We start from the raw sequence: 26,678 nt of genomic DNA on the forward strand, positions 1-26,678 counted from the left end.
GAGATATCCTGCTCCAGAGACACAAGACAGTCACTCCTTTTACCCTCCCTGAGTATGACGTTAAGCTGCATCAAGCCTGTCTTTCACAGGTGGGCAGAGAAAGGCTTCAAGTGGTTTGGCCTTTTCTAAAACCCAAAGTCCCATCTGGCTTAAGCTCCAACACAACAGGGAGCTGCTGTGCCTAGGCAGGAGCTGGTACCCCTGCACAGCACCTCTCACCCAGCAGTCTCCCCATCACCCAGAGCCTTCTCCAGGCTCTGCAGCAGATCCATCCTTCTCCCCTTGGCACGTGTCTGAGGCAGGTGAGCTCACAGGAGAGGCTTCAGCTGAACTTTGTGTTTGTTTCCGACTGCCCTCCCTGCCTGCAGAGCGAACACAGACAGCTCTCACAGCACATCTCTTTGAGGTGCACCGAGAGCAGGCTGGGCAAAGTGTCAGCAAATAAATTATTTATCATATTATTGAGCGGGTTTAGCAGATCAATATGAAGAAGCCCCCAAATGCACAGAAATGCTTAGCAAGACAAAATCCTTGCATCCACCAGATCAGTCTTTTCAAAGACTGGATTCTTCTCTGGATTCTTCTGGAGAAGGATTCCCAGTGCACAGATGTATGTTTGCAGTCAAACCCTAACCCCACTGCCAGGGCATCACCCGTCCGTGACAAGCACTTCCAAGACTTACCAGAACTATCTTGCTCCTTATATGCTCAAATCAGTTTTCACAGGTGACTCTTGATGAAAAATGCCTCAGAGGACTATAAATTCTGCCATCTCTTCTACGCCTGCTCCAGGCTCCCATTAAAAATGGCAAAGACAGCTAGCTGTACATATATAAGTTATACTTGTATGGATAAAGCCAGTCAATGTGGGAGATCAGATCCAGCTCAATTACTGCTTCCATGACAGTAATGGGAGAAATACTCTACCAGGACCTATTGTGTGACCTACTGTATTGTAAGTCCAAGAGAAAAAGCCCCAGAAGGGACTGAGCAGTTCCCAGGCTAATTGTACATAATTAAACAATGTAACAGCACCATTGACTGTAATTTCAATGAAGTTCAATGATACACACATTTGCAAATTTTATTGCAACTTCTGTGATTTTAATTTCATTTAATCTTTTCACTACAACAAAATCTCACCTGCATTTTTATTAATAACTTGTTTCCATCAAGTTTTAACCCAGCAAAGAGATGGCAGATTTGATAAAATGCCATGGAAAAATCCATCCTTATTAGTTTGGAGAAAGTTTTCAAAGAATGAACGTATCAGCATACGGGGGAGGAAAAAAAATCAATTTTTGGTTGACTGAAGTAAACTGCATATTAATCTTGAGTGTGGCAAATAGCTCTGCCTAGGAAGGGGAAGGAAAACCACACTTGAAAAAATCAAGGTGCTTATTACTTTGAAGTTTACTAGAACATATTATTTAAAACAAATTAGGAGCCTGAAGATGAACAAAAAAAATTTCAATTGCTGCAAACAAACGCTTTGCAGGACTTTTGGCTTGATGAGTAAAATAAAAAGATTTCTCACTTGGGGCAACCCCAGCTGACTTTTCTAATTCTTTCCCAGTTCAGCTAAGGCATCAAATATTTCTACAGCTCTGGCTTTTACAGAAGTTTGCTTCTCTTGGTCACAAATCCTCCTTTCCCAGCTAAAATGGAATAATCCATTTAACTTGTACCAGAGGAATGGGATTCCCCATTCACTGCAATACCTAGCTGCTGAAAAGTGCCTGTGTTTCAGCTGTCTGGCTGCAATTTGCCATTGCTCCAGTGGGAAAGTTTTAGACATCTCCTGAGGAAGACTTTGAAAATAAAGAAACAATAAGGTGAAAACCCCTGAATGAAAACATGATTTAGGAATCTTAGGGGTGAAGATGATTATGCACCACCTTACACTGAGAAGAGAAGGAGCAGAGGTCTTAGGATGAAACAACCATGTGCCACAGGGTGGCTAGGGTGAAAGACAGAACAACATGAGCACACCTGGACTCCAACACAGACAGGGGCAATGCTGCCTGCTAAGCACAGCCACATATGAGGTTTGCTGGGATCCCTGGGAGAAGAGTCTGCTTGGCCATCATTGCACACAAACCACAGAGTGATCCAGCAAATGCTCTTTGACAGAGGGCAAACAGCTTTCACACTGGCAGCCCCAATGTAAGAGACTGTGGTTTGTCTTTCCTTGAATTTGAATCTCCTTTCACTGACAGCCCCAATATAAGAGATTGTGGTTTGTCTTTCCTTGAATTTGAATCTCCTTTCACTGGCAGCCCCAATATAAGAGATTGTGGTTTGTCTTTCCTTGAATTTGAATCTCCTTTCACTGACAGCCCCAATATAAGAGATTGTGGTTTGTCTTTCCTTGAATTTGAATCTCCTTTCACTGACAGCCCCAATATAAGAGATTGTGGTTTGTCTTTCCTTGAATTTGAATCTCCTTTCACTGGCAGACCCAATATAAGAGATTGTGGTTTGTCTTTCCTTGAATTTGAATCTCCTTTCACTGACAGCCCCAATATAAGAGATTGTGGTTTGTCTTTCCTTGCATTTGAATCTCCTTTCACTGGCAGCCCCAGTATAAGAGATTGTGGTTTGCCACTCCTTGCATTTGAATCTCCTTTCACTGACAGCCCCAATATCAGAGACTGTGGTTTGCCACTCCTTGAATTTAATTTCCTTTCACTGGCAGCCCCAGTATAAGAGATTGTGGTTTGCCACTCCTTGCACCTAGGGAAGCAGCACGTACGTCCTACCTGTCCTCCTGTTCCTCCTCCCAGCCTTGTTCCACAGCCTGCCTGGTTTATTGCCTCTTTTTGAACAATGCAAACCTCTGGGGAAGCATACCAGGAACAAATCAGAATCATAAATTCATAAAAAATAACAACAGTAAAGGAAAATAAAGCGTGGCTGCCCACAACAGCTGGCTTGCTTTGCCTCCTACGGTTACCTCCACACACCCTCCTGATCGTGCAAAGCAAACCAGAAAAATGAAGAGACAAGAAAGAGGAGGAAGGAAAACCTCAGAAACAATAATAGGCTATGAATCTGAAATTTTAACAACAGCCTTTTATTTTTTTTTTTTTCCTCCTGGTAATATTGTTCCCAGCAGCATGGGCTTGTAAAAGTCTAATCACTTCCCATCTGGCTCATCAATCACACGAGGGAACCGGTCCCTTGCACAACAGAGTGAGGCTCAAATTGGCTTCCACCAATAATAAAAGATAGTGGAGAAGGACAATCCCTTCAGAGGATTGTTTAATAAATCACATTTAGACAGGGAACACAAGAGAAATGGAAAAGTCTTAGAAGACCAGGGCCATTCAGTCCCACACGGCTTACATTATTGATACCCACTTGCTATGACCAATACTCCTTAGCGAATTTCCATATTTTGATTCTTGTTATTCAACATCATCCAAAATTAAACATGAAACTTTAAATATTTAAAACCAGGCCAAGGTAGTAATTGAAGCTGATGGAAATTGCACGCTGGCACTATTCCTGCTGCGTGTGCTTGCCTGGCTGCAAAAATGCCAGACACACTGTTGCTATTCCTCTGTTTTCAGCTGTTGCTGACATTTTACTGTAATTTATTCTCATTTTATCCTCTCCTTCTTAAAAATAACAACAACAGTGCTCTTTTTATAAGAAACCAACAGCTCTGATGTCCAAAAAACCTTTTGGCAGTAAAGGGTGCCCAAGCTCGGCACACACGGATGTTCTACGGAGCGTATCCCATCCTTTAGCTGTACATTTTCCTTTCAGTAGCCTTTCTTTTCCACTGCAGGGCCACAACTGTCAGCCACCAGCAAGATCCCATTCCAGCCTGTATGTGGTGTGTTTTTTGATGGCCTCCTCCTCCACTTTTATCTGTCAGAAGCACTAAAGACTCCCACAAGCCATAAAGTGTTTCTGACATTCATGGCTTTTAGATCCTGGGTTTCAAAGAACTGCTGAAGGTTATGTTGATTAAGCCCAAAGACATATTTCTAGAAAGCTGTAGCTTAAATAAAAAAGGTGTTTTGCTGTCACAGCAATCAGCCAAAACTGTTACTGAACCAGAGCATATGGGAGACAAAAGCTGTCGGAGAAATGTGTGATGTTCCAGGCTGCTAAGATTTGTTCTCTCTAGGAGAGATCAGAGGCAGTGGGAAAGCAGAGGAGGCATTTAGCTCAATTAAAAAAATAAACAAATAAAAACAAAGCCTTGTATTGAGCCAGATGATGGCCGATTAAGGGCCAGTTAAGTGAGGGGTAAGAAAAGTCATTGCCTCCCAAGTGGGATATCAGACAAGAGCCCTTTTTGTTCCCTGAGAGCCCCAGAGGAGCACTCCAAGATGCCTCTGGAGGATGGAGATGTTTATTTAAGGAAACAAGAGCAACCTTTACCGGGAGCTTTCCTGAAGCCAAGATGAAGGCTTTTGCTTTTGCTTCTGAGAAGTCCCTGCCAACCACACAAAATGGGATTCATGCTTCTGGCAAATTAACATCCAGTGGATGCTGTCTGCAGCAGATCTGATAAACATTTGCATCCACTATGAATTCATGCCATGATGGAGCATTAAAATTTCATGGGAGAAAGAGAAAAATTGAAAATTGCTTGAGGAGCTGTTGGGTTTAGGGTTGTCAGAGTTGCAGGGATAGTTCAGCCTGCAGACATTGTAAAACTACTAGTTGCTTCACCTAGCAAAATTTCAGCCCTTACTAGATGTATAAGGATATGCAATTTTCTTTCCAGAAGGAACAACCCACCACTTTGGGGTACAGCAAGGGCTTTAACCAACAAATTAAACTTTAAAAGAAAAACCATGACGAGGCCTCACCATCTGAAGACACATTTGGAGAAAGGTGAACTTTTACAGGAGGAGCTGAGGTGCAGAAACACAACCAAAATTATTTCTTTTTGAACTGAAATCTCGGGGAGTAGGTGAACCCTATTCAAAGCCATTTAAATAAATAGGATTTTTATAACTCCTGGCTGCAAGCTTGGCTGGCTCCAACGTGCTTGTGCACATGTGTGCAGATTACCTTATTCAAAATGCTTCCTTTTCAGCGCTGATATTTTCAATTTCATCTTGTTGGATGAAGGTGAGGACACCAGCCCTGGGAATACTGAGTGTTGTGAGGTCTCTTGGGAGCCAGCTGCTCCATACCTTCCAACATGGGGCTGTATAAAAACCTGCTTACAGTGCTCCCTTCTCCCACCACTCTGCCTAGAGAGAGGCAGAAAACTTCCAAATGCTACCTGAAAAGTCTTTTTTTTTTTTTTTTTACCAGAAAACAGAGATAGGGTGGGTGGTTTACTCCCCTCCAATGGCACAGAATCACACTGGGGAACTTTCCAATGATAACTTGCATCCCTACAATCCATCAGGTGAAAGGAACACTAATTAATTACCTCTTCCATTAAATAAATACTACACTTTTTTGGACAAACACCAGGCTCACAAAGCCAAGGCGAAAGCAGTATTTTAACATTTTACCAGCATTTGCTTGGTGAATACTTGCAGCCAGCTCTACTTAGCCACCAGCACGAGCTGAATTGATCCCCAAGCAGGGGATGAAAGGACTGCTGTGAAAGATGCCAACATATCCATGTTGGTATAGATTTACATGTGCTGGACCTACTCTGCCCAAGGAAATGCTGGCTTGCCTTCTAGAAATACCTTTAGCTATGCCATTATGCCATAATTTTGGGACTTTGCTGTTTCTTAGCACAGTCCAGGCGTGTGCTGGCTGAGCATGCTCCATGTTGATTTGCAAGGTGAGGGGTCTTCATTGCAAATGAAGCACAAGTTTTCAATTCCACCGAGAAACTATTGCTTAAAAGGCCAATAGCATCAAGTGAAATACCATGTGAAAACACTTGTTTTGCAAGGACTGATCTCCTTGCACACAGTATGCAGTGCTTCCCAACAGGCTCTAAGCACAAGTATTTGACTATACATTTGATCACTTTGAGTGACTAGGGTATCCCCCAACCAGGGACACTTACAGGAAGTGCAAGAACTAAATGCCCTTTTAAGCACAGTTTATTCTTACATGTGTGTTGTTCTGCTGAAATAATTCACTGCCTCCTAATGAAATGAGCACACCTGGCTCCAGGAGTGAATGAATACTCACTCCCTGGTGATGGGTATTTATGTGCAGGGATAGAGGGTCTGTAATACAAGATCTATCCTTAATGCCTGAACCCATTCTATCTTCATTTCACATGATACAAGTGAACTGAGTGTTGTTTTGGGACATAATTGATCTGTAGCTGAAACAAATCAGCTCTGCAGCTCCGTGAGGAGATGAAATAGTGGATAATCTGTAGTCTAAAACCAGCTGTTCTGCTGAGATCAAATTATTACTTTGGCACTGAAAGGATGAGCTGACAAGGGAGTGTGTTCCAGCCCCTGCTGTCATTACTGGGCACTGCTGCCATGACCTCTGGCCACACTGCTGCTAGGTACCAGAGATAATTGACACCACAGGGGGGTCAGCTCCCTCTTCCTAAACTGATGGACCTCACCTGGCCATAATTCCTAATGTCAGCACTTTCGGGGGGGGGAACCAAAAAAAAAGAGCCAATAACCAAAAACAGAGGAGGCAGGCAAGGAGGATGCTCAGCACCACTTGGGAGAGCTGGGACTACAACCAGCACCAGCAAAATGTTGTAGGTTTAAGCTGAGCAGCTGTCTCCACTCTCTATGGTGGTTATAACATAGCATAAATACCTGCAAAGATTTTCACCTGATTTCCCTCTGCTTGTGTATTGCTGACAATTATTTGGAACTGGAGTTCACTGCATCCCTTCCTTCAGTGCCCTTCAACAGGGACCAAGGCAAGGGCTGCTTTTAATACATTTCCCTGTTCTAGGCAAGGTATGATACTCATGAGAACATCACAAGAATGAGACAGAAATGCAGGGAGGTCACAGGTTTGCAGTTGCCTTTTCTTTTTCCTTAATCATCTTCTGTGCTTCCATGATACTCAGAATGGATTTTACTTTCTTAGGCCTTCACTCTGCATTACAGTTTTAAGGGTGAGCTGTCATTATTATTCCTGGAGTATGTATTACACCAGGGGGCTGGTTTTGGTTTACAGAATTTAAGCCAACCCTGCTGCACATTTCAAGCTCCCCTGTCTGGAGGCAGCAATGTACAGACACTTCCACCATCACCATCGTTATCCTGAATTAGACACCAATTTGTAATATTGTACAGTATTTTGCTGGCACTTCAGGATCTGAGTCAATCCCAAAACATCTGAATCAGAAATAAGTGAACATCCCACAACATAAGAAATCAGAGTAAGTGGTGACATCAGGGTCTGGCCACCACTCAAGCTCTTGGACCGCTTGGCTAGGAATTTCTCTTATACCATTTACTTTGAGGGCTTCAGCTCCATGTTGTGCTCATTAAGGTTGTTTTCTTAAAGCATGAGCATAAACTCTCTCACAAAATGTATTTTTGGTATAGCCTCTCTCCAGCGAGCAACATTAAGCTATCAGTATTATTTTTCCTGCACAAAACAGTGTGGGTTTGTCAAAATCAGCGTGATATTTCTGCCTGGTCTTTTGACATTTTCAGGTTTATTATGTTCAGACGTTACCTCAAAGCACTTCATTCTTTCTCTCTGGAAGGACTAATGACCACCAAAGGGGGAAAAGAAACACTGCATGCCATTCAGTACAGTGTGCAGACTCTATTACCCTTTGAGTTAACTTCAAACATTGAGTACCAGTGGATGAGACTTACCCTGTGCAAGAACTGCCTTGAACTAGGACTAGACCCTTGACTTTCTAACCAAACCTTTCCTATTCCACATTTCCCTGATGATACATGACCCCAGGCACATCTCCTCCTGAGGAGCAGTGGTACCTGGGTTCAGCACTCAAAACCAGCTCATGTGTGGCTAATATTCCTGCTGGCTGCTTGTTGGATTGGGCAAACCCAACAATCCCCCAGTGCCACAAAGACACAACCTCTATCACACCCTTAGCTGCAGTCCCCCAGCTCCTCAGACCAGCCCCACACCATGAAGCAGCTTTCACTAGCACACACCCATGGCAATGCTCCCTTGACATGCTCTTTTTGAGGAGGATGCTCAGCAAGGCCAACATCTCCCTCTGCCCCCTCCATCCTGGGCACCCCTGCAGGATCTGCACGACTGTGGGGCTGTAATTTGTAATTAGTGGCCAGGTTTGGGGTGTTGAATTCTTGTGCTGATGAATTCTGCAATCTGCACAATTGTGCTGACATTTCTGAACTATAAAAGCCCTGCGGCTGGCATCTACAGAGGAAACCTTTAAAATTGATCCAGTTTAGCACAAAAACTGTTGGCTAAGCCTCAATCTGTCCCTCTGCTCCTCCACCCCTTGACACAGCTTACAGCAAAAGACTTTTGCTTTTCTTTTCTTATGGATTTTAACAGTAATTCAAGCCCATTGATCCAGGACTCTAAGTCAGTGTATTACAATGTGAGATTATTCAGATCTCTCACAGTTGGCTTGTCTAATTTCATTTTATTCCATAGTAAAATGGGACTGGAGGCAGGGGAGGGTTAGAGGAAAAATTGGCAACATATTGCCTAAATTCTCAGGAAAACAGAAAAATGTTACTCAAAGAAAAGCATAACACACTTCCACTTGGCACAGGCAGCTAACCCTCAATTACAGAAGTAGCTATATCCCTCTCCACACCTCAGCTGTGCTCCCAACTTCCATCTCTGTTCCAGTGAAGGATTTGAGAAGGTGGGTGGGCAAAGAAGAGAATAAACAAGACTTAATGGCATCTAAGCAAAGCTTGTCAGTGCACAGAGTGAAATGGTTACGGAGTTTTTACCATCTTCTAGCTGGGGTTAAGACTTTAAATCTCATTACATTCACCATTTATACCACATAACCTTTCTTTCTATGTTTGAAAGAAAACTGCTCATTTGCTTTACAACCTAACAAATCCATTTATAATTTAGAAGTTTGCAACCACAGTTGTTACAGGTTTGTTTGTTTTTTTTTTTTCCCATTGACTGGTTTAACTTCACTCTGCTGTTTGTTTTTCTTAACCTTCAGTAAAGCCAGCATTTCCAATCCTGTTTGTAGGGGAGAGGTTTAGGTTTGAAGAGTAAGATCATTAACAACATAAGGTGGTTGAGAGAGGGCATAATTGCTTTCACTAGCCTTGAGAGAAGATCAGCTTCCAAGAGAAACAACACCTAATTAAGAAGGTTTGCACTGTTTTATTTTTAATAATGTCCTCCTCTCCACTACCAACATTTTTATAGTACTCATCCCAGCAGTTTCTGTGGCTTAGTCTCATGTATTTTGCAGACACCCAGGTATCAGACCCCTTCAGGGATGGACAGAAGGAAGACTGATCAGGCACTAAACAATTGGAAAAGAAATAAATTTATAGTCTGTATTTAATTTAAAAAAAAAGTAATGAGCCGAGACAGAACTACATATCCAGTTATTTTTGTTCATGTTAAATATTTGAATCCTGGTCCGTATTTTCATCCTCTACATGTGACTTTAGCAGAACTGCAACCACAAAAAGGGAAAAGGGGATAGTGAGTGAAAAGGGTATTGCTGATCTCGAGCATGTGTGTGGGTCTGGGGTACTCTGAATAATTTAAGCCAGGTTTCTTTGATCTCCCTCCTGATCTAGAGTGGCTTCCACTGCCTTGCACATAAATCAGACAGGCTTCCCAGGCAGCTGGGGATGCTATACAATAGCAGCTGAATGGGAAATGCTGAAAGACAATATAAAGAGACTCCTTAATCAACCTGGGCTTCAAATCTTGACCTTTCCTCTCTACACATGATGCAGCTGAAGGATGCTCCCTGTTCTCCAAGGAGACACAGGGAAAGAAAGGCTGTGGGAGAGCTGGGGAAGTTCCTGGTCACTGCCAACCCAGAGAAGGGACAAAACAAGCCCCATGGTGGGATCCATCCCCAATCCCCCCAAGAGCCTCTGAACTCCCCCTTCATGGAGGATGCACAGCAAACAGCAGACTGATCCCACCTGCTCAGCACTCCAGGAGAAGGATGACGTGAGTTCTGTACTGCAAGGCAACCCTGGGGACGTGGGGATGTGGCAGCTGCTGCTGCCCCAGTGGCTTTGGCAGCACTCACAAGGGCAGCCAGGCAGCAGGTGGGATGTGAGGAGCAGCCCAGTGCATTTCCACACATCCCAGCTCTGCATTTCCACACATCCCAGCTCTGCATTTCCACACATCCCAGCTCTGCACTTCCACAGATCCCAGCTCTGCACTTCCACACATCCCAGCTCTGCACTTCCACAGATCTCAGCTCTGCACTTCCACACATCCCAGCTCTGCATTTCCACACATCCCAGCTCTGCATTTCCACACATCCCAGCTCTGCATTTCCACACATCCCAGCTCTGCATTTCCACACATCCCAGCTCTGCATTTCCACAGATCCCAGCTCTGCATTTCCACACATCCCAGCTCTGCACTTCCACACATCCCAGCTCTGCACTTCCACACATCCCAGCTCTGCATTTCCACACATCCCAGCTCTGCATTTCCACACATCCCAGCTCTGCATTTCCACACATCCCAGCTCTGCATTTCCACACATCCCAGCTCTGCACTTCCATAGATCCCAGTTCTGCATTTGCACAGATCCCAGTTCTGCATTTCCACAGCACCAACTCTCCTTCTAAACACAACTGGTATTTTCAAATGCACCTTTCATACCAAGCCACAAAAATAATTGGTAAATGATACATGCTAATGAGCATGTATTTGTTTTCAGTTTGGCAATCTCAGCTTGAGGGTTAATTGCATATTGACCCAACCTTTTAGGGAGAAGTAAAGGGAGGTGTGGGCAGGGTCCCTGGGCTACCAAGTTGCATCCAGCAGCAGCAGCAGCCCGAGACTTAGACCAGAGGCTTTGGCACAAAATGAGCAGCACCATGTCCTGTCTCTACAAAAAATGAGTTGGAACCATGACAGGCAGCACTGAAAAGGGGATTTTGAACACCCAAGAGAAGAACAGGAGCTGCTAAGGCCAGCCTGCAGAGCTACAGGGACATACCTGAATCACAGACACCTGTAATGGAGACTGGGACAGCACAGGAAAGCAGGTGATCTGTCAGGATAACACAAGGGGGATAAGCAACAGAAGCACAAAAATAAGTGACACTTCTGAAGACATTTAGGTCAGAAAGAGCTGCATGTCTTTTTCCTGCCAGCTGGGGGGTCTGGGAGTGGTGGGGTCAGGATGGAGCTGGTTGACTCTGTGTTAGGGACTGTGTGGAGTGTGGTATCTGTCAATATGAAGGGATGAGGGCTATGGGAACACCAGTTACCACAACAGTGCCTGGCATTCAGCTACTCACTGTGCCTGCAGCATTTCAGCTTCCAAGGTCAGGCCTGGAAGACACATGCAAGTCTGTGGCATTCCTTTCCTGGCTCCAAAGCCATTCTGGGAAGAGTTTAAACTGCTGTGATTATTTTTATTTCTACACAAGCAATGGGAAATGGCAGAAGAAGCCATTCTCCTGGAGCAGAGCTGTATCACATATACCTTCTGCAATTAGCCTTTGCTCCCACTCCACCCTCCCAGGCTGGGATGCAGCTCACTTTAAACTCGGCTCAGATTCACCCAGCACAGCTGGCAGCTGATCACAGCCCGTGTGAAACATTTTGTCCACGCCAGAAGCATGGTCTGGCATGCAACTGGTCTCCTGTAACCCACCCAGCACAGCAGTTGTGTTCAACAGCAAGCTGGAGGTGTCCTCTTTCCACCTGGATTTGTGTGGCATGCACAGCTCTGACCATCACACCTCTGCTGTTCACGTTTTGTTTTCCAACAGGTAAGGTCCCGGGAGGGCAATTACAAACATATAACTGCAGGTACTCCATTTCCATGTCTGTAATTACCTGGAGGCCACTTTGCCTCTTGCCAGCCAAGGACAAAGCACAAACTGGCAAGTGATGCAACTCACTGCACAGCAAATGCTACAGGGCAGCCTTGCCCAGCAAACCCCTCCTGAAAATCCCCGTTCTGGGGTAGGGCCACGCTGCAATGCTTTCCTGGCACTTGTGGGGGAAATCCACCTGCACAGAGACACTGCCACCCCCACAGCCTGTCCTTCTGGGAACTCCTGGCAGGCACAGCCTTTCTGTTGAGCAGGAACCTCAGTCAGATACCCTTCTGGATGCAGAGCCTTCAGGAGCCACGCTCATCCTCAGGCTGCTCTGCCAAGTGATGCCCTCCCCTCTCTGCACACCCCTCCCCAGCACCTCTGCTCAGATGCAGACTCTCTCTGTGCAAACACCTCCTCTCAGCTCTGCCACCAGAGCTTTCAAAAGGGTCTGCTTAGCCCTGTTTTGCTGTAAAAGACCAAAAAGTGCTCCAAAACCCCACATTTCTGTTTTTTCTTTAACAAGCAGCAGCTCCGAATGCCACGGGGCAAGGCAGCATGCCTGGCAACCCAACTCTGTTTCACCAAAACTTCCTCCAAAGACTAAACACGAACAATAGCAAAGAAAATAAAGTGCAAATGGCCAAATCCCACCTGCCGCAGAGTCTATATGTGTCTGTAAGGAACGGGCTGAGGTGGGGCTGGCAGGGGTTTTCACCAAGCATGGGGCCATGCGTGCTGACGGAGGGGAGATGGGGCCCTACATCTCATAAATGTAATATTCACCAGAGAACATCCACCCCCTTGAATGTCAGACAGCTGCCCTGCAAGTGTGGCTGGAGGTGATACACAAAACCTGCTGAGGTAAATGAAAAGAGAACCCATAAAGCAGTGGTAGATAATTTTTGAAGACTGTTGATTGTGGTTAAAAATGAGTTTCATAATCACTTGGGAGAGTTATGGCAGGGAACAGCACAGAACTTTGATCATGTCTTTAAAAATAAATAATCCGAATTGGTTAAATAAAATCCAGGCACAAGACAACAATTCATTGACTGTGAATTGCTAAAAGCCAGGGGATTAGTCAAAGATAACTCTCATTTACCAAATGTGTTTAACAGAAGTACTTACAGAAGATTGTTATGTGATACGCTAATTGTGTATTTTATTTTGAAAATTGAATATGGAGACGTTATTAAGAACTAAGTACAGCCCACAATAGGAACTGTCAGCTCTGCCAAGCAAAACTAAAATAGGTTCCCCCTTCTGTTCTTCTAACAGTTGTTTGCAATATGAACCAGTGAACAATCTGAGCTTTTCTCAAGGGTTTTTTTTCTGAAGTCCAAATCAGGGAAGTAAATCTCAGCTCTCGCCTGGACGAGGCTCAAGACACGCACCAGCTCTAGCAGCTTATCTGGTTTCATGGAGCAAATCCTGGTGCAGAAGCCTGGCCTGTGCAATTAGGAGGAGCATGCTGGTGGGTTGGGAAGCAGTGGGACATGGGGGCACTGTTACTGCTGGATGAGCCTGGACACACCACAGGGACAAGGCAGCTCCCAGGGACTGTTTTTCACCCCATTATTTGTCCTGCTCAGCTCAGTCCTGCTCTTGGCAGCAGCTGTGCCTTGGCTGTGACAGGGAGGGGGCACTGCAGCAGCCAGGGGCTGCATTCACCTCAACCTCATTTCACTGCCAAAGCTGGCACAGGTAGGGATTCAAAATCTGAACAGCCCCTCGTACATCTTCTGTGAGCAGGCTGAGCCTCAGAAGAAGGACAAAACAAGCCAGCTATCAGCCCACAGATGTCAGGAATATCTTTCCTTACCCAACATTCAAGCTTAGGCACAATTTTTCCTGCTACTAAGCACTCCTTTCCTCTGCCACCACTCCATTGTGGCCACAGCATAGGGAAGCACCCAGCAGGAGGAACAGAGCTGGAGGGCAGCACGTGCAGAACACAAGCTCATATTGCAGTTGGTCTCAGGAAGGCAATACCTAGACTACAACACAACCAGGAACCAAAATAAATACATTAAAGTAACGCAGACAATATGTACTCCCACTCTGCTCATATCTAAGAACAGCAGGAAAAGAAACAACTGGCACATGCAATCCCTTCTTACAGAAATCAAGCTCCTTGTGAACTGCAGGCCTGGAAGTTTAAGTGGCTGAGCACTTTATTCAGGTGACAGACAGCCCCTTTTAGTCTTCATCAGCAGATATCCAGAGAGCTAACTCATAGACATAAAGCAAATCTACTTAGGGAATAAATGTCTAAATAAATATGAGAGATAGGATGCTGATCTTTTAATGTTCCTCTGCAGGGTAAATAAAATTATGGGTTTTTTTCACTTCAATTCATTTATGCTATTTGTTTACTACTGCATGATGAAAAGATTCAGCATGCCTACAGCTTTCCCTCTGTCCTGGAGCAAGAAGCTGCCCAGCTAAGCTGAGCACTACAGAGAGGGCAGGTGGGCACACAGAGCCATGGTTGTTGTCATCTGGGGACACAGATAACCTCATTTTTGGTGGAGGAAGAGGGCAATTACTGCAGCAGAGACCAAACCACTGGGGTAGGCTGAAGGAGTGTGATGTTACACAGAGAGTTCACCGTATTTGAGTCTGAGAGAGACAAACAGCTTTTCTCTTAGTTATGTCCCATCTGCCACCTTCATTTGGCCGTTAAAACAATTTTTAATATGATAAAAGGAGTAATACTGCCTGACTAATGAATGTCGAATTATCGGCGTAAATGTGCCAACATTTATTTATTTATTTGCCTCACCAAGAACATGTTCTCTTCTATTTGGTTTTCTACTTTAATGACTACAATTTATCATACTAACTAGGCCTTCCAGTTTGCTGAGTTTTGTTTCAAGTTCTGCTTTTTTGCTGAGACATCTGTGAGGGAGCAGATGCAGGTAAGAGAAGTAATAAAACTAATAAAAAAACCAGTAGTAGCTGTCACCAAAAAAGTACAGGTGACCAAACCACCTTCATTTACTGAACAGGGCCTTTCCCTCTTGCTCTCATTTGATGATTTTACTGCCTTCTTCCCATCAATATTTTATGCTGCTTATGGCAGCCCTCTGCGAGGAACGCTAATTCCTAATTTCCAAGTAATTTGCTCTCCCTGCCTCCCAGCGGGCAGCATAAGGACAAAGGGAAGCAGAAGTGTAAGGAGTGTCTGTGATGAATTCAAGCCACGCACCATGGCCCAGGCACGGGTTTCAGGAAGCATCTGAAAAGTGCAGAGATGCCCCAGCCAGAGCAGGGATGCTGCCCTCACAGGAGGAGGATCTGCCACCTGTCTGGTGGTCCAGCTGCACCAAGGCTGTATCTATTTCAGAGCAAAAGCATATGTGTTTTCCCCACCTGTCACAACTGTGAAATGTATGGATAGCATTTACTTCCGAGGCATTCGTCACTCAAATTAACAGGCAATCTGTTAGTCTGAGTGCAATTAGCACCCCAAACTTGACTTCAGACCTGTCTGGTAGCTGAATTTTGCTCACAGATCTTTCAGCAGCCTGGTGTACACTTTGAGTAAATATATGCCAATGTATGGAGTGGCAAGGCTGTGAAATCCCCAACAAATTTGACGTGAAGCAAAGCTAAACACACTGCTTGGCTTTGCCTTTGCTAGAAACTGTGGTGGGAAGTTCCCAGCTCCAGAGACTGAAACTGAGCCCTCAGCTCACCAAGAGCCAGCAAACGGAAGGAGTGAGTGCAACCCAAGCAGCTGGGGCTGCCTCCCACCACCTCTTCCTGCTGCCAGATTTAAACTCCACCGCTCCTGCCCCGTGAACGTGCCCCTTACACACAGACACGCATCCTGGAACACGACATCAGCACTCCTGACAGGTACAGGAGAGCAATATGAGCAGTGTAAACCCTTATCTGTGTCATGGACAGTACAATCACAGCACAGACTGCCACCAGGCTGGCACAGGCTGCCTTCTCCATATTCCAGCCACATCATCTGCAGCATCCTCAGATACCCACCTGGACCACTCCTCTAGTGGGATATTTTTTTAAACGTAAAGAATGTGAAATGCCAAATAAAGATGGGCTTATTTTCTTTGAACTGGATGTTCACATTTCTGTCTTGTGGTTGCCAGCATGGCAACAGGTTATCTGCAAGCCACACTGAAATGTTCCTTCACAAATCCAAAATCTGATGTAAAGAGGACTGAGGGAATGCACAACTCAGGCTCCCCCAAAGCAGTAGAACCTTCATCTATCACAGACTTCCCCTGGATGCTGGAGATTGTTAGGCTCATAGCTCCAGTGCCATAAGCAAAGAAGATTTCATTCAGCAATCATTTTTTTTTCTCTTCAACGCTCCACAAACATTCCCTTGCTTAGTCCATTAATCAGTCCACATCTAGCATTTTATTAGCATTAGCTTCTCCAGTCCTCCAGTGTTTATCTGCATGATTCTCTGGCTTTCCTAAACCCCACCTAACCTGCCCTGTACCTTCTGGCACCACAAAGTGAGAGACCTGCAAGGTGCCACCTTCCAGTGTCACAGCTTTCTGCCCCACATCCTGGATAAATCTAAATGACTCCCACTCAGAGCCCCTGTCACAGCAGTGACATTGCTCTTGTTCTCTGCACACCCCTGGTATTTTATCATCCTCTCCCATCACAATGGAGCTGCTGGGAGAGATGCCTGGGTCTTTTCCAGCCCAGCACCCATCGCTGCTCCCCCAAACACAGAAGCAGAGGGAAGGAGAGCCCAGCCTGCTTACCCTCAGGAAGGAGAGGTCTCTGTTGTGCTCAATGCTGGTGATCTCCAGGTTGCCCATCACTACCTCACAGTTCTCATAGTACTTGCGCAGGGCACGGTACTGCTGCTCCAGGTCAGACAGGGAGCTCAGCTTGTTCTCGGTGCCAGCACACACTGCAAAAAAAAACACAGCACAGAAAGTCAGGCCACTGTGGAAGAGAGGCACTGGAGCACATAAGGAAATACAGTCTGTACACAGTGATACAGGGAGTTGCAACAAAAATCTGTAATGATTCATGCAAGTCACACTTGAAGGAGAGACCAAAGTAGAAATACAGCCTGTGATCATCTCAGCAATTTAAACACCTCTCACCAAATGGGCTGAAGTGCTGGTATTTACCACCAAGCACAGAGGCTGAAAAGGCAGAAATGCAGGAAAAAGGCGGAGCAGGTTGACCCCAGCACCCAAAGGGTCTCAGCCAGGTCTCATCAAACCAGTCCCACCAATGACAGAATCAGACACTGGGCAGAGACTGAAGGACACAAGGCTGGAGAGATCCGTGCATCCAAACCGACCTGGATCGTTCAACATTTTTACTATTCTGAATAGTATTTTGGACAAGCCAAGAGCAACCTGAGCAGAAGACTTACACCCAACATTGTTTTCCCCGTCACTTTCATTAAGACCCCAACTCTTCCCAGCTTTATGCAATTAAATAGGAGAAAAACAACAGCAAAAAACACATTGTCTCTCCACAAGTCCCTTGGCTGAATGCACAGTGAAGATATGTCAGGAAACACCATCTTAATACAATTTTCCAAAGAAACCCTTTAATATTACACCCCTCTGTCCTACATTTTGAAGCCCAGTTAAAAGCCACCACAGAATCCCAGCTCAGCTCAGTGTTATCAGCCTGTTGTCATCATGCAATGACAACAGAAAAGAAGAGAGAAACAAATACAGAAGCAGCATTTTACATGATCAGCTTTTCACACATTGCTCAGCCTGCTTGATGATGCTTAAATGGTCAAGTGTGGGGCTGGGCTGGTTTTGCTTTGCCTGTTTCAGTGCACTTTTCCTCTTAATCAACAGCTTGTGGGTTGTTCTCATCTGCGAGCAAATTAATCTGGGTATATCTAAACCTTTGAAATGGGCATTATATCACGTAGAACAGGGCAAGAATGGCATTTCTGGAGCCAATCCCATTTCTGGATCAGATCAATACAAACAAAACTCTCCATGACTGGAGGCATAATCAGTAAAATTGGCTACAATACACTCTTTTGAATGACGCAGGTTCTTTTTAGAAATACCAAAAGTAATAGGTTTCAGAGTACTACAATTATTGACTGTTTATTTCCTATACTCCCCCTTTTTATTTTTTAATCAATATAAATGGGAACAATTCTAATCTTTATTTCCTCTGTGGTCTCTCTGCTGCAGAACTATTTGCTCTTGTGCTGGGGCAATTCAAGCTTCTGGCAGCCTCTTGGCAAAGGGCTTCAGGAGGCAGCCAGAAGCCCATGACCTACTCAAAGTTTTTTTCCCAAGGAAGCTGCCCCAAAAATGGCAGTAGAAGTCTGTTCCTGCCGAGCTGTGACTGCCATGGGACACGGGCTGGTTTCACTGCAAACCATTCACAGGGTATAGGGTTGATCAGATAATTTTTGGGTTGTGCTTCCAGGGGCTTAAGAGTACAGACCAAAGCTGAACAGCCACTGAAAGGGCTGATGCTTCAAATAGGCATTGGGTCTACCCACCATAGGAAATGCTGGAGTATTTTTTCTTTCTATTACTGGTAAAATTTCAAAGTTCTCACTACAGTTAAAAATTTGAAATATTTGACTGATGCTCACTGTACTGTGTTGAAATGAAAACTAAAACTGCTTGGCTTGCTCAGGTTTTAAAATAGAAGCTACCACCTCATTTTGAGGCTTAACTTAAAAGCATGACTGCTCCAATTTTTTAATTTTTGATAAAAACTTACCACTTAGAGTAAATAATACCTAATAATAACAGGTATATAATATTTTCAATACATAATATTTTCAACAGCTATTTTGGGAGATGCCCAAGATGGAAAGACATGGTCATATCGGGACCTCACAAAGCTCTGGTAGACTGGGAACACTGGAAGGATTAACCACTGCAACTGGGAGATGGCACATCTTTCTTTTTGAAATATAAAACCCTGTCCTATCTCATGTGTAGAGTTTTATTCAAAAAATCCCTTGTGTGCTTACTCTCCAGGGAGACACATTCCTGTGCCTGCCAGGACACCTAAAAACTCTTGCTTAGCAATTGCAGAATGGGTTTGTGTGTTTCTTCCTTAAATACAGCAGTATCTATTACGAGGCTGATCATATTTCCAGCCAGGTAAGAGTTATTCTGTCCTAAGGCTCCCAAGGACTAATAAATACCTCCCATTCCGTTTTGCAATCCGTGCTAAGGACCGACACAGCTCAGAAAACAATTCCTGCAGCTCAGCTAATAAAGCTATATACTGCAACACTGATATTCCATGTTGCACACCCATTATATGTTTCCTGAAAGCTAATACAGCCATTTGTTTGCTGTGAAGAGGCAGAAACACCTGGAGCCTGTTCTTGCAAAAGGATTTGGCAGGGGTGAAGCCAGCCCAGATGTGAACCAGGGCTATGAGTTTTATTTGACTGAGATTAATTTTGTACAGCCAAACCACTGCAGTAGCTACTCTCATGTTTTTGATATGGCTAGTAATCAATTCTTTTGGTTAAAAAAAAATCAACAAACAAATCTTTAAAGCTAATTTAGAAGAAATCATGCTGATCCTTTAAAATTATCTCACAGCAATTCCAAGCACTTAATGTCCATCTTAAAAAGAGAAGTTTCCTTCAATGAAAAATTGGTCACAGATTGCCTCAAATCAAGTCACATACCAAAAGTGATTATCCTACTTTTTTTTTTTTTTTTTTTAACTGGTGCCCAACCAGCAGTGCAAGTTGATGCAGAAACAGAACTCAGAGCAGGAGAGCTCTGACCTGCACAAGCAGCTGAAGTCACAAAGAAAATGCAGGTATAATCATGGATCATTAATAATCCATTATTACAATAAGCCATTAATCTCTCTGTCTCAGCTTTGCCATTTATGCTTTTGATGCACCTAATAATTATGTCATATTCAAAATACAAAAGAGGAAACTATGTCAGTATTTAAGAAAAGCAGGCTAGGTCCTTCACTTGCAGGAGGAAGGACTGGGACAGTTCCTGCCATTCCTTTGCAGAGAATCCTTCAAAACAGAGAGATAAGATATGCTCTTGGCAGGTTTCTCAAGGTAAGTAACAACTAACAGGATAAAAAAGCATTCCTGCCATGAGGGAGAGATGCTGCTGCCATGGACAATCACAAAGGTTCTCCTGTTGGCCCAGTGACACCAGGGAGCCAAACCTGGGAGGGACACAGGCCAAAAAGCTGCTGTGAGCTCCTACTTAACAAGCTTTATGCCCCATTTTGAGCCATATGAGGCAATTCCCAGCCGCTGCAGGGCAGAAATAATTGTTCTGGGTCTGATTTGCCAAGGTAGTTAAAAAGCACTAAACTAACTGTGTGTGAAGTGGGAGCTGAGCAGGAGTCACAGGAGATTCCCAGTCCCTCCTGGAACAGCAACAGGCATCTGTGTGCTGCAGCAGCTCTTTAAGTGCCAAAATAATATGTATTTGCAGGGAAGTTCCAGCTGTATACAGGCATAAACACAAGCGCAACAAAATATTTCCTTGTCACGCCATGCAAAGCCACCATAATCTGTATTTCATGAACCTTCTTCAAAGCACTTCGCTGTGTATTTGTTAGATGTGTTGTTTAATACAGCCCCGGAAATGGATGAGCAGCAACAAAATTGTGTGCTTTAACAGTTCCTGCAGCAGAACCTCAAATACTCATTCCCTGTCTCTAACACAGGGCAAAGAGGAGCAGCTTTACACGTGGCTCCAGTGTGAGGCTGCTCTCATTGTTGAGCATCTCCATGGGGGAAACCCTCTAGTGCTCCTTCAACGCACACTCAGGAAAAATCAGATTTTTCCACATTTTGCCCATGTTTGTGGGGACAGGCCCAGTCTGACCTGATTTACTGACCCGCCACCAAGCCCTCAAACCTCACAGAGTGCTCATGTGCAGAGTCACCCACCACTAAGGTTATCCCAAAGCTCAAGGACATGCCTCTTCCCATCTGGGAAGTCCCAAATTGGCAGTGACAGCAACAAGCCAGTGGCCACTTCTCACCTCCACCCTAGCCATGGGGGGATTTTGGGTGGGTGCTGGAGCAGAGAACTGCTTGGTCACCACAGAAGTGGATTTCAGGCATTGCTCACACATTCACACCTCACTTCCAGTTGTTTACTTATTATAAGCTACCTAAAGTGACAAGAGTTTCAGATCCTAATGGCCCCAATTACAACAGTAATAATCCTCCCTATTGAAATTAACCTCTGTTTTTCATCAATATTCATGCACATGACTTGGAAATTAATTTTCCATTGACATTTTTTTCATAAACTAGCCAAATCATTCAAACGCTCTCTTAAAGGTGGCAAATAATGGAGAAATTTAAAAGTCCATTAGATTCTGCTTTTTAGCACATTATTTTGCTCTGCTCTGTTGATGATAAATCTATACATTAAATTAAGAAATCACGCTTGCCTCCATCTAACTTTGCTTCTTCTAATACTAATGGATTTTATAACCCTCCAAGCTCAACTTTTGGAAGGAGATCAACTTGTCTCATTTCTTCTTTCCAGATCAGCCTGCATCTGGAGTACTAAAGAGTGGAATCCATCATCTCCACCACGGTCACCCCCACCTGAAATCACGGTGTCTCACTCCTCTCCCAAAGCACACTCAGAGAAGCAGTGATGAGACATCCTCGTGGCTAACTCCAAGGGAGTTATCTCAAGCATCTGAATATATTTTCCTCTGAATCATAAAACATTTATTATTATCTCTTTGGCAAGGATGCAGGAGAGCAGTGCACTTGCCCTGTACCAGCCTCTGCCTCAAGGCAGCACAACCTCCCTTTGGCAATCAGTTTGTCAGGGGGGCCAAAAACACAAAGGGAGGCTTAAATTCTTGGACTTAACTGGTTTGAGGAAGGTCTTTATAAAAAGGACAGTTCCTTCACCCCAGAAAAGATGAGCCCAACAACAGCCATCCTCTCCTCCTTCTGTACTTCCCACTTATTTACTCAATTAGCTGCATTTTTAGACAGCACCATTATCAGGGATTCTTGAAAGGCAGCGAACAGAACTGTTTATTAATAATTGCAAACACTCGTGGCAATATTTTTAAGACCCCCAGATGGGGGGAATACTCGATCCCCTTGAGGAACAGCTAATTACCAGAGATGCTGCAGCAATCCCCATTCACTTCTTTCTGCTCCATGCTCTCAGCAACAGCCTGGGCCCCCTGTCACATAGGCACACAGGAAGGGGAAACACACTTTTAATCCTTTCATTATTATTTTACAGTTCTCCTTGAATGAGCTGCAAAAGCCCTGAAATTTCTTGCAATTAGGCACGTCCTAATGAAGCCAGGGCTGTCTGCACTTAAGAGTCTTGCAGATGTTTCCCTTGAGAAGGCAAAACCCTCCTGGAGGTCACCAGCCACTTTCCTGTAAACCCACTGGTTTGGGAAGAGTGCTTTAGAACTGGAGGCTTGCTTTCCCTAGGTGGTAGACTGTAATGAAGGAGAGCCTAATTTTCTCTGTACTCCTAATTAAAAGCTCAGCTGGGCACAAGCGTTTTTCCTTCCGCGAGGTCTGCTCTACACTAGGAAATTATCATCCCATTTGAATCCAGTTGCATGCAATCAACCCAACTGCCATGGACCCCTGGATAGCCACATGGCCACAGGAGGAGCTCAGCATGGCCACAGGAGGAGCTCAGCATGGCCACCCAGCTGCTGCTCAGCCCATCAAGGTGTCACCAGGATGAGGTGACACCCTGTAGGCAGTACAAGCACTTCCCCCACAGCATTTCTTCTCCACAGCATGGGGAAGTGGTCCCTGGGTTGGGAGCAAAAGCATTAATTTCCTGAAATTTGGTCACTAAAATCTCAAATATCATTTCAAACATGCATTTGTAAAAGCTTTCCAGCACTTCCAGAAAAGTTGCAAGGATGTGTGTTAGCCTGGTGCCACCTCCAAGAGAGGCTGATCATATGCCACCTACAAATGGAAGCTCATTCCCAATTTTATGAACAGAAACAGCTGGGCACAGCAGAGACTGACAGTGATTGTGACTCCATCAAGAAGGATTAGCTGTGTGTGATAATACTTTCCTGAGCTGATGGAATCCTCTCCTTGTGCCAAACTCTCCAAAATCCCTTTGGTGGATGGTGCACAGAATATTTTACTGATGTGCCTTCCTGCTCATACCAACCAAAAAGCACCATCAAAATGTTTTCCAGATTCATACAGCGAGATTTTGAGGATATTCACTTGTACTGACCATGTCAAGCCATCATCACCAGCTTGTTTTATGCCAGTATTTCCAGCATTGTTTCTCTTTTAGTTATGTCACATCTATATTATGGCACAGCAGCTGGAAAGGAAAAAAATAGGAATAATGTTGTGCAGGACATACATCACACAGCTATAACTAAAAAAGGCAGAAATTAATACAGGAAGTTTTACCAATGGTTCTTCTGCCTCAAGCCTTGGTACCAATTTTTTTTTCTCTGTGTATTTCTGCACTTTTTCTCCCTACTCTTCACAAACAAACACACACACCCCCACACCCCTCCTTTCCTCATTTTGTTCTGTTTGAGGGTAAATAGTGGCTTCTTAACTATAATGTAGGTACTGGACTTGACAAGCAATTAAAGCAAACAATTTCCACTCATCTAACTTTGCCAAATTAGTCATCTACCATCTGCTCTATCATCTGTCTCTCCTTGAGGTCTTGCTGTGAATCTGGAAGCACTCACTCTGACAAGGAGGCAGTAGATAAGCCTCCAAGCTGGTGGGGAAGCTGAGGGATGGAGGTGACATGAGGGTGACACGTGGCACCACCACCCCCATCAGGATGGTTTTGAGGAGATGCCTGTGGCTCCAGTGGTCAAATAGGCAAATTACCAGCATGCATGTTGTGATAGGAAAACATTAAAATTAAAATATTCTTTTTTACAGCTACTTATGTGGTGGGGTAGCTTAGGAAAATTGTGGGATTTTCATACCAGATGCAAAAAATAACTTTGTTTATTGAAATACCTTCAGCATTTGCAAGCTACTTCCCAATGAAGTACATAACCCAAACAAACAATTAGCAGACATTATCTAAGGAAGATTTGAGTGGTTTCTTCTCCCAGCACCTGGCTTAGCTCAGTTCAGGTGGCATTTTGAGACAACAAAATAATTTTCAAGTAGCTCCGAGATACAACGTTGGTCTCCTCTACCCTCCAGCTTCTTAGCACCAACAGGACCCTCTCCTTTTACCAGGTTTCCATTCTGGGCTCCTTACTGGGCCTCCCAGTACAAAAGAAATATCACCAGCATCCCTTTTCCAGCTTCTCCCCCAGGGAAATCAACTCCAGAGTGCAATCAGTCCATGCAAGGGACCATGATGGTCTGAACCACCATGCAGAGGAACCACCCTCCCTGTTGCTGCTAAAGAACATTACAGACCAACTCTTCCTGCACTAGTCAAGCACTTGAGTGCAGCACCCAAGATTAGGTGTTTGATTAACTCTTAATGTCATGGACTAAAACTGTCCCCTGTTGCACAAAAATCCAGAACATCACCAATGCCTTCTAATAAACCTGCAGATAAATGACCGTAATGCAAGGCCACGTGTTCTTCCAAGTGGCAAGCTGAAGGCCTAAGAGTGCCCAAATATTGCCCTGGCTGCTTTCCAGCCCTCAGCCTTCTCCAGTGAAGTCCTGCTCCAGTGCAGCAGCAGTGCCAGCCCGTTTCCCTCTACCACTGCCTCACGGTGCACCCTGGCTCCCTACCAGGGCAAGCCAGTGGGAATCTCTACAGGTCCCAGCAGCGAGAAGGATTTGGATTGATTTTTCAATGCCAAGGGAAGGAGTGGAGGGAAGATGATGCAGCACAAACCCACAAGCACCAGGGGAGCACATCCACAGGTGGAAGCTGGGGGAGCACAGGGGAACCGACACTTGCTCTGCTCTTCCTCGCCTTCACTTTGGCAAAGGATGCAGCAACATCTGCCGTGAGCTTGGACCAAAACCATTTCCCATCTCCCGAGCCAGGCTGCTTTGCTGGGACACAAAGGGCTCTTTCCCCCCTGGCAGGGTTCCCCAGGGGTGCTCAGCTGGCACAGAGCTCTGCCCTGGTGCCGCGGTGGCGGCCGCGCTCCCTGGCAGCTCCTGCTGGGACTCGCACAGCTCCCGACAGCCACAGGCCTGCCTGCCCCCCTCCCTCCCTGCTTCTGCATTCCCCAGAGGGCCCCCAAACACTGCAAGCGCTCCCTCACTCCACTTAAATGCATTTTAATTAACATTGTGCAAACACACGGAGCGTGCGTGCGCGCAGGGGAGCGCGTTCATTCAGCTCCCGCCCGGGAAGCCCGGTGGGAGTGCGATGGCAACGGGATTGCTGCCTGCACAATATTGAAAATGCATTGGCAGGATGCTCACAAGCCCTCAGATCCTCCTTACCAGCATCATTTATGTAAGAGATGCAGCTCGGAGTGGGTAGGTGGGACAGGTGCTTTTATGTCTCTGCTGTAACACGGGCAATTAGTCACCACTAAAAGCACACAGCAGAGGAGCCTCATTACAGCTTAAGCACAAGCCACTTGTGACATGTAAAAGGTATTTCCCCAAGATCGCCCACAGAAATCTTCCTTGCATTACATTAGTAATTAGCACATAACCCAAATACCACCTAATAAAATGATTAAGGTAACTGTGAAATTTCAACGCCTAAGGAGAAGGAATGCTTCGGTGAGAAAAACCTTCCCAACTTCTGGCAACATGACAAGGCAAAACTGCAGGAGGACTTAAAAGTCCCTGGAAAAACACTTGGGACTAAAAGAAAACCAGTATTGCATGGGACACACCTGAAATGGCCAAGACAGGGTTTGGGTGTCCCCATGACCAGGCAAGAGCAGACCCAACACTTCTGAGCTGTTCTGCCCAAGTGCTTCAAGGTGACTGTGCAATGCAGGAGAACGTGATGACAAAAATACCCTCTTTTAGCCAATGCACACAGAACTGCTAAGCTGAGACTCAATGCAGTTTATTTTCCATTAATGAAAATAACAGGTTCTCAAGCAACACGATAACCTTGTCAAGCAGGCAGGAGAATCCAGCTCACATAAGACAGCTGAAATGGTGATTACTGAGATTTGGAAGTACTGCAGATGAGGGGAAGGCAGGGGCTCTGCTGAGGGTGTCTGGACCCTCAGGTGGATGCCACACCTTGTCTAGAGCCAAAATAGGCTGGGCTAGGAAGGGAGACCAGGTCCTGGAGTCTGTGGGGGTCGTATATGTTATGGTCATCAAGTCAAAGAATTAATGTGCTCTCTTACACAAGACTTCCTTACACCAAAGGTTCTATTTGCCTAATTGCCCATGGCTGCACTAAGTAATAAACCCCATATGTTTTATTAAAACAGGTGCTTTCAGATAGCAATTTATAGGCAGGAAAAACAAACTTTCAGTAAAAAAAGTCTTGGCAAAAACCATTTTTTTTTTTTTCCACTCTGTGCTGTGCATAAGAACACGCAGACAGTGTGAAGGCAGGCTCTTCTGCACAGCCCTTCCCTGGTGTGCTGATAACCTCACTGTACAGGAGCAGAACATTCAGAGCAAGCTCCTGCAGCACTGAAGCTCCTGCCTGTTTCACCTGGGAGGGGAGGACTCCCAGGTGTTTGCGTTCAAGGAGCTTCTCTTTGCGTCTCACAGATTCTCTAAAAATTAGCGAGGCAGCAGTTGAAATCACAGGCTGGCCTGTCACTCTCCACAAAATTCCTCCTGAGCCTCTGTGAATGGTTTCATCTCCCAAGGCTGGAGGGAGTATGGGGGGATCCATATTGCACCTCAAACACAGTTTC

General features: G+C 45.0%; 1 protein-coding gene across 2 annotated transcripts in view; it reads right to left on the bottom strand.

The window, feature by feature from the left end:
• Positions 1-26,678, bottom strand: part of ERBB4 (erb-b2 receptor tyrosine kinase 4) — a 552,024-nt gene that overhangs the window by 317,105 nt on the left and 208,241 nt on the right. For both annotated transcript variants that reach the window (XM_062506761.1, XM_062506760.1), the window contains exon 2: positions 16,649-16,800. In XM_062506761.1, coding sequence (XP_062362745.1) covers positions 16,649-16,800 — 152 coding nt within the window. The remainder of the gene's footprint in view (positions 1-16,648; positions 16,801-26,678) is intronic.

The sequence above is a fragment of the Cinclus cinclus genome, chromosome 21 (genome assembly GCF_963662255.1).
Source record: "Cinclus cinclus chromosome 21, bCinCin1.1, whole genome shotgun sequence".
NCBI classification, from domain to species: domain Eukaryota; kingdom Metazoa; phylum Chordata; class Aves; order Passeriformes; family Cinclidae; genus Cinclus; species Cinclus cinclus.